Raw genomic sequence first — 16,277 nt, forward strand, 5'->3', positions numbered from 1 at the left:
CCCTTAGTGATAGTGGGTGATTGGTGTTTCCTGGGGATAGTGGGTTAGGGTGTGCTTGGTGCCATTGGTGTTCCCCGGTGATAGTGTGTTAGAGTGTGCTTGGTGCCATTGGTGCTTCCTAGTGATAGTGGGTCAGGATGTGCTTGGTGCCATTGGTGTTTCCTGGTTATAGTGGGTTAAGGTGTGCTTTGTGTCATTGGTGTTCCATGGTGATAGTGGGTCAGGGTGTGCTTGTTGCCATTGGTGTTTCCTAGTGACAGCGGGTCAGGGTGTGCTCATTGCCATTGAATTCACCTGATTATAGCGAGTCATGGTGTGCTAAGTGCCATTGGTGTTCCCTGGTGATAGCGGGTTAGAGTGGCATTAGTGCCATTGGTGTTTCTGGTGACTGTGGGTCAGGACATGCTTAGTGCCATTGGTGTTCCTGGTGATTGCGGGTCAGGGTGTGCTTGGTGCCATTGGTGTTCCCCGGTGATAGTGTGTTAGAGTGTGCTTGGTGCCATTGGTGCTTCCTAGTGATAGTGGGTCAGGATGTGCTTGGTGCCATTGGTGTTTCCTGGTTATAGTGGGTTAAGGTGTGCTTTGTGTCATTGGTGTTCCATGGTGATAGTGGGTCAGGGTGTGCTTGTTGCCATTGGTGTTTCCTAGTGACAGCGGGTCAGGGTGTGCTCATTGCCATTGAATTCACCTGATTATAGCGAGTCATGGTGTGCTAAGTGCCATTGGTGTTCCCTGGTGATAGCGGGTTAGAGTGGCATTAGTGCCATTGGTGTTTCTGGTGACTGTGGGTCAGGACATGCTTAGTGCCATTGGTGTTCCTGGTGACTGTGGGTCAGGGTGTGCTTGGTGCCATTGGTGTTCCCTGGTGATAGGGGGCCAGGGTGTGCTTGGTGCCATTGGTGTTTCCTCGTGATAGCGGGTCAGGATGTGCTTGGTGCCATTGGTGTTCCCTGGTGATAGCAGGTCAGGGTGTGCTTGGTGCCATTGGTGTTCCCTGGTGATAGGGGGCCAGGGTGTGCTTGGTGCCATTGGTGTTTCCTGGTGATAGCGGGTCAGGGTGTGCTTGGTGCCATTGGTGTTCCCTTGTGATAGCGGGTCAGGGTGTGCTTGGTGCCATTGGTGTTCCCCTGTGATAGTGTGTTAGGGTGTGCTTGGTGCCGTTGGTGTTTCCTGGTGATAGCAGGTCAGGGTGTGCTTGGTGCCATTGGTGTTTCCTGGTGATAGCGGGTCAGGGTACGCTTAGTGCCATTGGTGTTCCCTGGTGATAGCGGGTCAGGGTGCGCTTTGTGCCATTGGTGTTCCCTGGTGATAGCGGGTTAGGGTGTACTTGGTGCCATTGGTGTTCCCTGGTGATAGCGGGTCAGGGTGTGCTTGGTGCCATTGGTGTTCCCTGGTGATAGCGGGTCAGGGTGTGCTTGGTGCCATTGTTGTGTTCCCCGGTGATAGTGTGTTAGGGTGTGCTTGGTGCCATTGGTGTTTCCTGGTGATAGCGGGTCAGGGTGTGCTTGGTGCCATTGGTGTTTCCTGGTGATAGCGGGTCAGGGTACGCTTAGTGTCATTGGTCTTCCCTGGTGATAGCGGGTCAGGGTGTGCTTGGTGCCATTGGTGTTCCCCGGTGATAGTGTGTTAGGGTGTGCTTGGTGCCATTAGTGTTTCCTGGTGATAGCGGGTCAGGGTGTGCTTGGTGCCATTGTTGTTTCCTGCTGATAGCGGGTCAGGGTGTGCTTGGTGCCATTGATGTTTCCTGGTGACAACGGGTCAGGGTGTGTTCAGTGCCATTGGTGTTCCCTGGAGATAGCAGGTCAGGGTGTGCTTGGTGCCATTGTTGTTTCCTGCTGATAGCGGGTCAGGGTGTGCTTGGTGCCATTGATGTTTCCTGGTGACAACGGGTCAGGGTGTGTTCAGTGCCATTGGTGTTTCCTGGTGATAGCGGGTCAGGGTACGCTTAGTGCCATTGGTGTTCCCTGGTGATAGCGGGTCAGGGTGTGCTTGGTGCCATTGGTGTTTCCTGGTGATAGCGGGTTAGGGTGTACTTGGTGCCATTGGTGTTCCCTGGTGATAGCGGGTCAGGGTGTGCTTGGTGCCATTGGTGTTCCCTGGTGATAGCGGGTCAGGGTGTGCTTGGTGCCATTGTTGTGTTCCCCGGTGATAGTGTGTTAGGGTGTGCTTGGTGCCATTGGTGTTTCCTGGTGATAGCGGGTCAGGGTGTGCTTGGTGCCATTGGTGTTTCCTGGTGATAGCGGGTCAGGGTACGCTTAGTGTCATTGGTCTTCCCTGGTGATAGCGGGTCAGGGTGTGCTTGGTGCCATTGGTGTTCCCCGGTGATAGTGTGTTAGGGTGTGCTTGGTGCCATTAGTGTTTCCTGGTGATAGCGGGTCAGGGTGTGCTTGGTGCCATTGTTGTTTCCTGCTGATAGCGGGTCAGGGTGTGCTTGGTGCCATTGATGTTTCCTGGTGACAACGGGTCAGGGTGTGTTCAGTGCCATTGGTGTTCCCTGGAGATAGCAGGTCAGGGTGTGCTTGGTGCCATTGTTGTTTCCTGCTGATAGCGGGTCAGGGTGTGCTTGGTGCCATTGATGTTTCCTGGTGACAACGGGTCAGGGTGTGTTCAGTGCCATTGGTGTTTCCTGGTGATAGCGGGTCAGGGTACGCTTAGTGCCATTGGTGTTCCCTGGTGATAGCGGGTCAGGGTGTGCTTGGTGCCATTGGTGTTTCCTGGTGATAGCGGGTTAGGGTGTACTTGGTGCCATTGGTGTTCCCTGGTGATAGCGGGTCAGGGTGTGCTTGGTGCCATTGGTGTTCCCTGGTGATAGCGGGTCAGGGTGTGCTTGGTGCCATTGTTGTGTTCCCCGGTGATAGTGTGTTAGGGTGTGCTTGGTGCCATTGGTGTTTCCTGGTGATAGCGGGTCAGGGTGTGCTTGGTGCCATTGGTGTTTCCTGGTGATAGCGGGTCAGGGTACGCTTAGTGTCATTGGTCTTCCCTGGTGATAGCGGGTCAGGGTGTGCTTGGTGCCATTGGTGTTCCCCGGTGATAGTGTGTTAGGGTGTGCTTGGTGCCATTAGTGTTTCCTGGTGATAGCGGGTCAGGGTGTGCTTGGTGCCATTGTTGTTTCCTGCTGATAGCGGGTCAGGGTGTGCTTGGTGCCATTGATGTTTCCTGGTGACAACGGGTCAGGGTGTGTTCATTGCCATTGGTGTTCCCTGGAGATAGCAGGTCAGGGTGTGCTTGGTGCCATTGGTGTTCCCTGGTGATAGCGGGTCAGGGTTTGCTTGGTGCCATTGGTGTTCCCTGGTGACAGTGAGTCAGGCCGTGCTCATTGTCATCGGATTCACCAGGTGATAGCTGGTCATGGTGCACTTGGTGCAATTGGTTTTCCCTGGTGATAGCGGGTCAGGGTTTGCTTGGTGCAATTGGTGTTCCCTGGTGACAGTGAGTCAGGCCGTGCTCATTGTCATCGGAGTCACCTGGTGATAGCGGGTCGTGGTGCACTTGGTGCAATTGGTTTTCCCTGGTGATAGCGGGTCAGGGTGTGCTTGGTGCCATTGCCCTTTCAGGGTGATTTCAGGTTGGGGTGTACTTAGCGGCATATTTACAAGGCCCCTGCACCAGCAGGGCATCACTTTTTTCTGGCGCAGTGTGCTGAGCTCTATTTACATAGACACGCAAACCCGCCCTGCGTGGCTTTTCATGGCCTTGTAAAAATGGCCCCCTTACATGCATAACTCTGCGTGAAAGGGGTGTTTCATGAGTGTTGCTGTGGTGTTCACACGCAACACCCATGGATTCTGATGCAGGCCCAGATTTACAAGGTTTCCTAAACCTGGGAATGCGTCAGATTCTAACGCCTCCACAGGGGAGGCGTTAAAGTGGCACAACGAGGAAAAATACCTTTATTTATCCTGTTTTTTTGTTCTTTCTATGTGTTCTGCATTCTGCAGCACACATAGAAGGAGGAAACGCCATAAATGATTATTTATGTGCAGCAAGGTGCCCCTTACTGCACTAAAAAAAACGCCCCTGCAACCCTGGCACCCTTGCTCCATGCTTCATGGTTGTCTGCATTGGCGCTCGGCAGCCATTTGTGTGTTGGGGAGGAAGATATCCCTTCCTGCAAAAAATCAATCCTCCCTGCAATGCAGGTACCCTTGCTCCATGGTTCATGGTTGCCTAGGTTGGCGTTGGGCAGCCAATTGTGTGCCAATGCAGAGGAAAGCGCAGGGATGTGTTGTATTGCTGTAAATACAATGCATCCCTGCACTTTCCTAATGACACATCTCTGCACAGCAAGATGGCTGACAGCGCCGCACTCTCATTTTCTAGTAAATATGCCCCTTAGTGGCATTCGTTTTGTGAGTGGCAAAGGGTCAGGACACACTCATTGCTTGTGCTAATAATCTTTCAGGACACACTCATTGCTTGTGCTATTAATCTTTCAGGGCAAGCTCAGTGCTTGTCTGCGACAGTGGAGAGGGCGCAATTGGAGCCACTGATGTTCTCTGGTGACAAGGGGTCCAAGGACTGTTATGTTATGTTATCGGATTTGTAAAGCACATGGCTGCCCCAGCGATGGGGCGTCCCAGTGTTGTGATGTTGGGCACAGTAATAGTGGGATAGCCTGGGAGTTCTGCAGGTCACGATTGCGGCTGGGTGAGGGTGACACAGTAGCATGCATGACTCCTGATGGAAGTGCAGAAGTGCATCTACCGAGGTGTGCGTGACTCCATCCCTGGAATAGCGTCACCAGAGCTACCTGTGGGTGTTATGAGCCAATAGCAGAGGCGCTGCAGTTGAGGGCTGAGGAGCATCGTGTGTGAGTTCAGTACAACAGCAGTGAAGATGGTGCATGTCAGGATGGAGGCACATTCTTCAGTCACTGTTTACTCTTCAGTGAGTGGAACACACCAGGACATGGATTGCTGTGAGCAAGGGTTTCTTGAATCTACTGACTAGTTTTCTTAAGGAGAGCCCTCAGTTACATCTTAAGAATAATTGATTAACCCTGGTCTGCTGCCTTCATCCTTCCAGTGTCACTGGATCCCCAGTTACATGCACTAGCTTTGTGTTTTTTGTTTCCTTATTTTGTTATGGATCATGGAAATGTGGGTGGCACTACCTAGTGTGTGCATGGACATCCCTCCTGGTTGTGTCAGAAAGCCAGAGGCAGGCTGCACAGGATGGACGTCTGCGCATCACTTCCAGTGCACTGCCGGATATACCAGTGTGTACTAACTCTAAGGTTCGAGCTGCCCTTACGCGGCCTCTAGGACCTGTACACACTGTAATTACACACAGTGCACAGGAGGTAGTGCGCGCAGGTCCACCACCAGCTTTAGGGCAGTGCAACCTGTGCCTCCGCACAAGGCAACAAGCTTAAGGGGGCAACCTTTGATGACAGGCTGAGGCAAGATCAGTGCTTAATTTGAGCCAGTGGTTTAAAGTGCTTAGAACCAGCACTTAATTGTCAACGCCGGCATTAATGACAGTCTGCCACATGGTGGCACTCTTGTCTAATTTAAAGATGTGCACAACTAAAGTTTGTTATTAATGCAATATATATTAAAAATGACTAACACTCGCTGCCTAAGGTATTCTTTTGGCTTTGGGGCCTGGTATATTCTAAATTATCACACTTGTAAGTGTGCGATGGTTAGAAGCTGTGTTGGTACTGTCATTGGCAGCGCTGGCAGGGGCAATAGGTGTTAAAAGCTGCAGTGGCCTCCTGACAAGGGCCCTGACACTTATTTTGTTTACAAATTAAGCACTGGGTGAGATAAGAGCAGCTTGTGCTGGTTTTCAGGGTATAATGGCATGATAACTCTGCTGGCTAATGCACATGATGTGAAGATCTTTGATTGTGTAGTCACAGTTGTGTCTCACTATAATGAAGCATAGAGGGTTAATGTTCCTGTGGTAAGGCACATTATGTAACATGCAGATCACATATGTGTGTTTTATGTAGATAGCTTAGTTGGTTAAGGCTGTTGACCCTTTGAATACTTTAAGTTCATAAGTTACAATTCTTCTACTATAGAACATTGGGTTATAAACGGGTATCAAAGCACTACTTGCATATTGCACTGCATTGGTTAAGAAACTTACTGTTTTTTGCCTCCATCTTACTGAAAAGATTGCTAAAAATGGTTCATTTAGTTATCAATACAATTTGATTTGACACAAACCTGGTGCAAAGAATTGTGTTGGGCTTCACTTTCCAGTGAAAATCCTAAATTGCATTGGACTTCAGCCCTAAAGTAACACAAAGTAGTACTATGGGCTGCGTTGCATCAAGTTGACATGCCATGGGTGGTACAGGGACGTTCGAAAGTGTTCAACTTTGTGCTGGGAGGGTACCCTTCCAGTATAAGATCTATGCTCGACATCACACACATACACGTGTACTACGGTGTTGGCATTAGCGCAGGGCAGCCTATGGTACATCAGCACTAGAGGAGACAGCCACAGCACCATATCTAGTGCTGTTGTGCTCTCTCCTTGTCACGCAGTGCAGTAACTGTGATTACTCTGCTGCTTGAAAACTTAGTAGTTTTGCCCCTTCATGTCTACAGATCAAGTACTCTCAACATATACTGCCTACCAGTATGGATGATATACGATTCCTACACCTTATAGTCCTCATTGTCTTAAGTAACATTTTCCATACATCGATTTACACACTTGTAAATGTATTGGCATTTATATAGCGCACTACTTACCCGTAGGGTCCCAAGGCGCTTCGACCGCTGCGAAACCCTTCCTGGCTTCCCTGAGAGATGGTCCCTTAATGGGTATCTCCAGGGTGAGACCAGGCATCCCCGGCGGTCTGGTGGGGCCGTTAGTGAAGATGAGGCAAGCTAATGCCCAGAGTTGCCGAGTGTGATCGCTGATCAGAGTGGGCACCGAGGCGAGAGAATTATCGAGTCCGCTGACCCTGGTTCAGAAACCTGCCGCGCCGGGAATCGAACCCTGGTCCCGGGCCGTCCTCTGCTCTCGGGTCTGCCGCCTCTAACCAGTGAGCCACACTACTTCACTACTTGTACGACTCTTTGTCTTTGTATGATATGTTTGTGATGTAAAGCGCTGAGAGTCTACACTGGGATGAGTAGCGCTATTAAATAAATACATGTTAGAAAGGGTCTATGGACAGATGAGGGCACCATTGAAGGGTGGTGACTGAAGGAATCCATGTAGGAGGATGTTGGTGGGCGTCAACAAAGGTTGTTGCACCGGATGTCACCAACGCTACTCGCCACCAGTCTGGATAAACCAGTGGCCTCTGGCACTAGGCAAGTTTTGACCAGGGGCGGCCTTAGGCATGTGCAAGCTGTGCACCTGCACAGGGCCACTAAACCCCAGGGGCCACAACGCCAATATATATCCTTAATATAATAATCCTCTGAGGATGGATACATATTTACGTGGCGGCCCCTGGCAGGGATTTGGCAGCCTCCGGCTCTGTTCCACTGCCAAACACCCTGACCCTTCCCTCTTCACTGGCCTCCAAGCTATGCCCCGCCCAGACCCCCTCTTCAGGGGCCCCCTACCTACGCTCCCTGCCCAGGGCCCCCATGAGCCTAGAGCCGCCCCTGCTCGGGCTTGCATTCACTCACTGCTTCTGTCTCTGCCTTCTCAGGTGGTCGGAGAGTGGCGTTTCAGCCGGATCCACTGTGACGTCTTTGTGACCCTGGATGTTATGATGTGTACTGCAAGCATCTTGAACCTGTGTGCCATCAGCATTGATCGGTGAGTGAGGGCCCGGAGTATGGATCACTGAGTGAGTGGAGACTTGAGACTGAGGAGGACATGTGGGCACTGGTGAGAAAGTGGCACAAAGCTTGGATAGTTGAGTGAGGGGTGGCGGGTGGAGTTTGGTGAGTGAGTTGAGTTAATGTTTGAAAAGTTCACTGTTGCTCAAAAAGAGCATCCTGGAGCTGAAGAATGCCACTTATGGAGCCAGAGAGAAAGGAAGAGGAGTATGAACAGCCACGTTTAAGTTTCTTCCTGAATAGTAAATAAGCTCCTGGGTAGGGAGATCCAAGATTATGCGGCCGTATATTAGAAAGAACGCCCACCCAGATGGCTGCAAAGAAATCATGGATTTCTAATGCATTGGTGGAAGAAAGGGCTTTCCAGCATTTGTAGTCACGCTGATTAAGTCGGCCTAGTTACAGATTTATCAGCAGCCACTTCAGTGATTCATAGATGTGGTAATAAGAATAACCATGTGGACAATACATAAGGGAACACTCTCAAAGAAACCTTTACATAGAAGGACCAACTGATTGGTGGGACTCTTTTGATTTCAAAATTACCACACCTGGTTACGTGGGATAAGGAGTGATTTAACCCGTATGGATTCACATGAATTTTTTTAATCAGGAATGTACTGCTGATTCGTCTGTACAATATGGAGAACAGCCTGTATAATTCACTGTACCTTTACAATATAGGTGAATCTCCTGTGTTGTTCCTAAAGAGGGGTAGATAATTCATTGTCCTGAAGAAGGTGACTTCAATCTGCTTTTGTACCACCGAAACACGTTGACGCTTGTTATTTTTGTGTTAAATTCGAGGGACAAGGTGTTGCTTGTACAAGATCAAATGATGTCAATACTGTAATTGATTCTTTCAAATTAACCATTGTAAATTATAAATATATATGTCTTAAATTGTATCTCCCTTTGATGTTTTTTAACACTGTGTGAAACTATCAGAGGTATTGTTTTTATTTTTTTTTAATGTGATTTTGTATATATACATATGAACTTTTTTTAATATAAAATTTTATTTGGAATTTGTATGCATTTGCTTTGGGTTTTCCCTTTCAAGACTGGTGGAGTGGTATGTTTTGAATGCTTTTGTATAAGTGCATTGAAAAACTGGATATTAGATCTCCAAGAGTAGTTATCTTTTTAAACTGATTACAGTACCTTGACTCTTGGTGTAGAGGGGTAACTCTCATGTTTTCACACAAAGGGCTTGCGCCAGTTGATAAGGCAAGTCTTTTTCTCTTATATTGCTGGATCCAGAGGTGAGAAGGTTTTTGTGAATTATATCTTTTTCAAACAGTAGGCCAAAGAGGATTGGAAAAATGTAAAGAAACCGATTGCCACTCTAGTAGGTTGATCAGCAGGTGGGCTGCAGAATGTTGTAGCATCTGAAGGCGATGAAGGTAGTCAGGGAGGCTGAGACTCGGAGTGTTGGAATCTCTAGCCTTGCATTGACGAGAGCCTGTACTGCTGTTTTCTCTGAAGATGCAGGAGAAAAGGGAAAGAGTTTCCTAAGTGTTTGAATATTGAAAGCAGCTCCTAACTACATAATTAACCTGTTTCATAAATACTAGGCTATGATCACAGATTAATCCCAGAGTTCTAGGGGTAGACAGAGGAGCAGGGTATTTCCAAGATCTATTGGCCACAAGTTGGGTGACCACATGGATGTCTGTTTGCTGAATATCACGGTGTCCGTCTTATCTCCTAGACAGTTATAGCTCATCCATTCTGCTGCTGCCTTCATGCAGGCACACTACCTGTCCTGCGTCAAGGTGATGTCAACAATGATCTGTGTGTCGTCTCCATAAGATCTGAAAATAAATGACAGATTTGCATGTGGTGATGCACAGATATTAACCAGAGTGGGGATGAGAGAAGATGCATCCTTAAGGCACAGATAACTTAGGAGCAAGGTGTAAGGTAAAATGGCTCAGTATTTTGTTTAGAAAGGAGGCATACATTTTAGAAATCTTTTCTTAATAGTATTCTGCAATGTTGTCTCACAGTTCTTCAGAGGGGGTGATGATACTATTGTTGGCACCCAGATTCAACAGATTTTTTTACAATTGTGTACATTTTGCCAAAGTGAATTTTTTGAAGATTTAATACGATTAGCATAAAAGTCTTTGCGAGTTTTGCAGATTAAAAAGCTTTGTTATAGTTTGGGGTAGATTTATCATAGTGTTGTATTGCCCTTAGTGTCGTAAGAGGAAGGCAATACAAAAGTCAGATTTACCAAGCAACACAAGGCCACCTTGCATGGCCCTGCATTGCTTAGCAAATCTGGATTAACACAAGGCAGTGCAAGTTGCTGACTTGCATTAATCTGCCCTGGGAAGGCCCTGGGTAGTGCTCCATCGGTAGAGCCTGGGTGTTCCCAGGCATTTACCCATAGATTTTGGTGCATCCACAGATTGCTATCAAAATGCTACGCCTTCCCGGGTGGGGCACAACGAGGAGAAATAACTTTATTTCACCTCATTGTTTCTTCTTTCTAAGTGTGCTGCATTCTGGAGCACACTTAGAAAGAGGAAAATGCCTCTCAGTATTGTTTTGTGTAGAATGATCTCCCTTCAGCACAAAAACAATCCTGCCTGCAACACAGCAACACAGGTACCCTTGCTCCATGGCACAAGGGTGCCTGCATTCGTGCTAGGCAGCAGATTTTGTGCCAACACAGACAGAGAGCAGGAATATATGTATTCCCTGAAAAAAACATAGGTTTCAGACATGTTATAGTTAGGAATTAGCATTTTAAAAACCTTAGAAATTCACTGAAAAAACCATAGGTTTCAGGGGTGTTATAGTTAGCTGGACATTTACCTTGTACAAAACCACTGAAATTCCTCCGTTATAGTTAGTTGTACTAACTATAACTCACGCGCCCGCAATCCACTGCTGGTGATGTCACATATTACATCATTCATGACATGGTCAGTGACTGAGGTCTCTCCTGATAACAGGTGAGTAAATCCAAATTCGTAGTTCGGCTGATTTTAGAGGAATATTTGAAAGTTTCATAAATCGACACTTAGAAACTTTTTCAGCAAAAAGCAGGCAATTATATCCTATGGAAGGAAATTCAAGTTACTGGGAAGTACGGTTAGAATTACTTTTCAGGATCAGTACTGGGCTCAAAGATGCAGCAGTGAGGTCGCTCCTGATAACAGGTGAGTAAATCGGAATTCGTAGTTCGGCTGGTTTTACTTCGGTCCAGTATATATAGAGCCACTTTCCTACACCATCCCCTCCCTTCACCACTGTGCAAACACGCCCTGTGGTGCGTTTTAAGTTGGGGAAATAATTCCCCTTCAATCCTGAGGGTCCCTAGGGTCCAACTAGCACACTAGGTACATCCAGTAAGCACCACAGAGCTGCGTAGCAGAGAGATGTAAAAAGGGCGTGTTTGCACAAATCACTCAGGCCCCGTCCCCTCCCTTCACCACTGTGTAAACATGCCCTGTGGCCGTTCTAAGTTGGGAGATTAAGTCCCCTTAAATCCTGAGGGTCCCTGGGGTCACAATAGCCCACTAGGTATCTCCAATAAGTGCCACAGAGCTGCGTTGCCTCTGAGCACCTGTCTGCAACGCAGCTCCCTGGCGCATAGTGGAGATACCTGTTGGGCTTTTTGGCCCTCAGGATCCCTCAGTATTGAAAGACATTGAATTCCCTAACTTAAAACGCGTCACGGGGCGCGGTTGCACAGTGGTGAAGGTAGGGGGGCGTAGCCTGAGGTGGCATGTCTGCAAACACGCCCTGTGGCGCGGTTTAAGTGAGAGAATTAATGCCTCCTCAATCCTGTGGGTCCCTGGGGGCTAACTAGCCCACCAGGTACCTCCAGTATGCGCCAGGGGGCTGCATTGCAAAGAGGTGTTCAGAGGCCACGCCCCTTTTTCCAACTCGCTTTGTGGCGCTTACTGGAGGTACCTGGTGGGCTAGTTGGCCCCCAGGGACCCTCAGGATTGACAAGGAATTAATTCTCCAACTTAAACCGTGCCACAGGGTGTGTTTGCAACATGTGAACTCAGGCCCCGCCCCCTCCCTTCACTACTGTGCAAACGTGTGCAGTGGTGCGTCTTGAGTTGGGAGATTAACTCCCCTTGAATACTGAGGGTCCCTGGGTTGCAACTAGCCCACGAACTACCTCCAGTAAGCGCCACAGAGCTGCATTGCAGAGAGGTGTAAAAAGGGGCGTGGCCTCAGAGCACCTCTCTACAACACAGCCACCTGGCACATCCTGGAGGTTCCTAGTGGGCTACTTGGCTCCCAGGACCCCCAGTATTCAAAGGGAACACGGTCACCATCTGCAAACGCGCCAGAGGACGCGTTTGCAGAGTGATGAAAGGAGGGGGCGCGGCCTCCGGCGCAATGCTGGTCTTTTTATTTTTTGAAGAAGGGGGCTGTGTAGCCCCTCAACTTTTTCAATTTTTTGGCCCTGGGGACCCCATCCCTCAGGGCCTGTCCCCTAATTTATTTCTTTTCCTTTTTTTTTTTTTTTAACTGTTGGAGAGGGGGCCGCGTGGCCCCCCTCCAGAGTCACTTAGTGTCCCAGGGGACCCCATCCCCCGGAGACGGCTTTCTATTTAAAAAAAAAACATTGTAAGTTTTGGGGAGGGGGACCATGTGGCCCTCCTCCCGGGCCACTAGTAGCCCCGGGGACCCCATCCCCTGAGGCTGGCCCTCTTCGCTGGGACGCATGGGGCTCTACGCCTCCTGCGGGAGCCGGCATTGCCTTTCCACATGGGGATCAGCTAACATGCTGCTCCCCATGTGGAAAAGCAATCTGCTTTGCTTCATTGAAGCGAGAGCAGGTTTCCCTGCTCTCGCTTCAATGAAGCAAAGCAGTTTGCAATGACAGGGCGGGAGCACCGAGGCGCCCACCCTGTCATTGCAAACAGCAGTGTCCCAGGGGTGAGCACCCCGGGCACTGCAGGAGCCGGCCCTGGGCGGTCCCCAGGGCCATCAATGGCTCCAGGAGGGGGGCCACGTGGCCCCCCTCTTCAGATTTTCAAAGCCCTGGGGGATGGTGGTCCCCAGGACTGGGGGGTCTGTCACGGCCACCAATTTAAATATTTAGAGCCCCGGGGAGGTCGCGGTCCCGGGGCGTGTGGGGGGGCTTGAGCCCCCCACACAGGGTATTTTTTTTCAAAGCCCCGAGGGTGGCGGTCCCCGGGCCTGCTTGGGGGTCCAAATTAAATCGAGCCCCGGGGGTGGCGGTCCCAGGGGCTGCGGGGTGGCCGTGAGCCCCCACCTTTGTTTTCTGAAAGCCTCGGAGGTGGCGGTCCCTGGGGCTGCGTGTGCCCCCCGCAATATTAATTAATTCGAGCCCCGGGTGGGGTCCCCGGGGCTCAGGGGGGTCTTGGAGGCCCCCCCTACATTAAATTATTAAGCCCGAGGGGTGGCGGTCCCGGGAGGCTGCGGGGGGGCCATGTGCCTTGTGGGACCCCCCAAGCAGGCCGAGGGGGTCAGGGTGTTTCTACCCTGCCCCCTTTTTGCGTTTTGCACGTTTTCTTATTAGGTTTCTTTTGCCTCGGTTCTACCGGGGCACAAGATGGCTGCCAATACTTCGTGATCTGGAGTGTTGACAGCCAATTAGAATACAGCTTGTGAGCGGCAGGGTGCGCTTAGGGTGCGCGGATCCACCGCAACCATAGATATCTATGTGATTTTGAATTTGATTTTCTCAGGAACTACTGAACGGATTTACACCATTTTACCAAAAGGCACGACTCTGAACCAAGGTATACCTTTCTGCCAAATTTGGTGTAATTCCGTGGAGCAGTACGGCTGTAGTTGCGATTAAAGGTGCCTAAGGAAAATTGCATGGGGAAAACATGTTTTGGGACCCCCTTTTTTTCTCGGTCCACGCTTGACGAATCACCCCATGACTTTCAGGGTAGGAGCGGACCGGAGCTGGCCATAAGTTTTGAAAATTTCGCGAAGATTCGTCGACCGGTGCCAAAGTTATTGCAAATAGAATGTTGCGGATTTTCTATGGAAAATAGGTCCTAACTATAACTACCTACTGGCGTAGGTACTTACAGTAGGTAATATATTGGTAAATATGGTGCATTCTGGTCCTCTCCTTTTCACGCAGCACAGCGCAGCAAAATGGCTTGCTGCGTTGCGCGAAAGATTGATAAATGTGTTGCATAGTTTTTGATTTGAGATCATATTTTGATCCCCAGTTTCTTTCTAAATGCTTACATTTAAGTTTTGTGTTATGGGGATCATTCCTGTACCATAGTCAAGGAGGTTTGCTCTCAAGAGAGTGTGGAGTCTGAAGCAGGGCAATAGTACCTGCATCTGACTTGATCCAGGTGTTAACGTCCAGATTTTCTAAGCCTTTGCATTGTCCGTGCGTCACAGAAGGCAATGCAAAAACTAAAATACGAATTACAAAGCCATGCGAGGGGCGATTTTTGACGCCTGGCGTGACTTTGTAAAGAAATGCAATTCAATGCAGTGCCTTGAACTGCAGTGAGTTACATTTCGCAGTTGTAGGCGTTCTATCGGTGGAGCATCGGCTTCCTGTGCATCCACTCATGGAATTTGTTGCAATCCTAGATTTGCTGAAATCAGTAAAGATGAGATTATGCCAAAATGGTACGACTCCACAGCCACAACATAACAAAGAGAAATGGGTTTGTTTTTCCTCTTTATATACTTGACACACCCTGCATCACATATTGAAAGAGGAAATTCCCTCTTAGGATTGTTTTTATGCAGGAAGGTACTCCTTCCTGCACAAAAGCAATCCTGCCTGGAACGAGGCAATCTTGCAGCTTGGGGCCTGGTAGTATCAAGAGTGCCAGTGCAGGTGGAGAGCTGAACATTGTCACATTTTAGTAGATATGTGTTTATTTATTTATTTTATTTGCAAAGTTTTATATAGCGCTGGGTAGACCCGGAGGTATCAGATATGGTGCTTTTCAACTCACTTCTGTTCATACAACGCAGCGCTGCAACTTTGCTTACTGTCCTGCATTGTGTGAACTTTTAGTAAATATGCTCCTAAGTTTGGAGGCAGCAATAGATGTGTCACTGGGGGAGGATAGATGGGTATTCATTAGTGTTGAGGACTAAAAATGCTGATGCTAGAGATGTTGCACAAGTTGTGTAAGGAATGTGTAGTTTTTTTTAGGAAAAGCATTTAGGATAGGAAGATGTGAATAGAATTGCAAAATTATGTGTCCATAAGAGAGGAAGAGCTTTCTGAACTGAAATGGATTGAAAATTATAGAAAACAGTATCAAGCAGCTGCCCAGTTTTGTGTCTAGAAGGATGACTTAAAAGAGAAAGTCCTAAGGCAGCAAAGATGTCTATGAAGTTGATGGATTCAGCATTCTTCTGTCTTCAAGATGAATAAAAAGGTTGCCCATTAAAGGAATAGGAGTGAGCACTGAGGACTGAGGTGCATTGGTGAGTAAGAGTGCAGCACAAAAACAATCCTGGGAGGCTATTGTCTCCTCAAAATGCAGCGCACATAGAGGAAAAAACTAGGAGAAATGAAGATATTCCTCCTTGTTGCACCGACCCTGGGGAGGAGTAAGGTTCTGGCACATGCCCTGGTTTACATGGTTTTGTAAAATCAGGACAGCGTCAAAATCCATGGGTGTTGCGTGGGAACACCCACAACAATGCACATGGAACGCCTCCCTAGTGCAGAGTAAGGCAACCCAGCGCTTTGCACTGCTTCGCCTTACTCCATATCTATGAGGCCATTCAAATCCACGCAAAGCAGCTTTGCCTGACCTCATAAATATGATATTGTAGTTTGTGCTGCTGGAGCATTACAAAAAGTGACACTACGGCGTCGCAAGGGGCTCATTATTATGCCCCTTGGTCTTCATGGCCTCTTTCCATTGGCACATCTGTCCTTACGATTGAACCCTAGACTAAGCACTAAGTACAATCTTTAACACTAGGTCCGCGGGGCCTCTTACCATGGGTGACCTTGTCCATACTACTACTTACTATTGAACCCAAGTCTAGGCACAAACCTTTAACAGTTGGTCTTCAGCGCCTCTTCCCGTTGGTGTCCTTGAGCTTGTCCTGACTGCTGAGCCCAGGACCAAGTACAACATTTAATACTTGGCCCGTCAGGGTCATAGAGTCGAGCAGTCCAAGCTCACTCAGGGAGGTGATGTGGGCTTGAGACTCAGAACTCTCCCAAACATCTCTGTGCAATCAGTAAATCAATGTCCAATCAGCTCTTTAACTCAAACAGAATAGGTACTATAGTCACATAACACAGTATGGCACATGTAATTTTAGAGCACATAAAACCGCTGTACACAGATAGTTATTCATGTGACAGTCACTGTGTAGGGGATTCTAGAGGTTCCCCATTACAAGGCAGTCTTTTCATTGTAAGCTGGGACCTTTCATCTATGCTGGAGAAGGTGGGTCTAGGTTTTCTGGTCCCCTCTCACTGGCTTTTAATCTCCAAATGTACTCCGCCCGCATTAAAATGTAATCTTATCCCTCTTGCAATGCACAATGTCA

General features: G+C 48.6%; 1 protein-coding gene across 1 annotated transcript in view; it reads left to right on the forward strand.

Annotated features, from left to right (window-relative positions):
- LOC147700967 (D(2)-like dopamine receptor) overlaps window positions 1-16,277 on the forward strand; it is a 233,068-nt gene that overhangs the window by 167,593 nt on the left and 49,198 nt on the right. Inside the window, exon 4 of the mRNA XM_086928555.1 lies at window positions 7,631-7,740. Within this exon, the coding sequence (XP_086784681.1) occupies window positions 7,631-7,740 (110 nt within the window). The remainder of the gene's footprint in view (window positions 1-7,630; window positions 7,741-16,277) is intronic.

The sequence above is a fragment of the Lissotriton vulgaris genome, chromosome 7 (genome assembly GCF_964263255.1).
Source record: "Lissotriton vulgaris chromosome 7, aLisVul1.2, whole genome shotgun sequence".
Classification (NCBI taxonomy): domain Eukaryota; kingdom Metazoa; phylum Chordata; class Amphibia; order Caudata; family Salamandridae; genus Lissotriton; species Lissotriton vulgaris.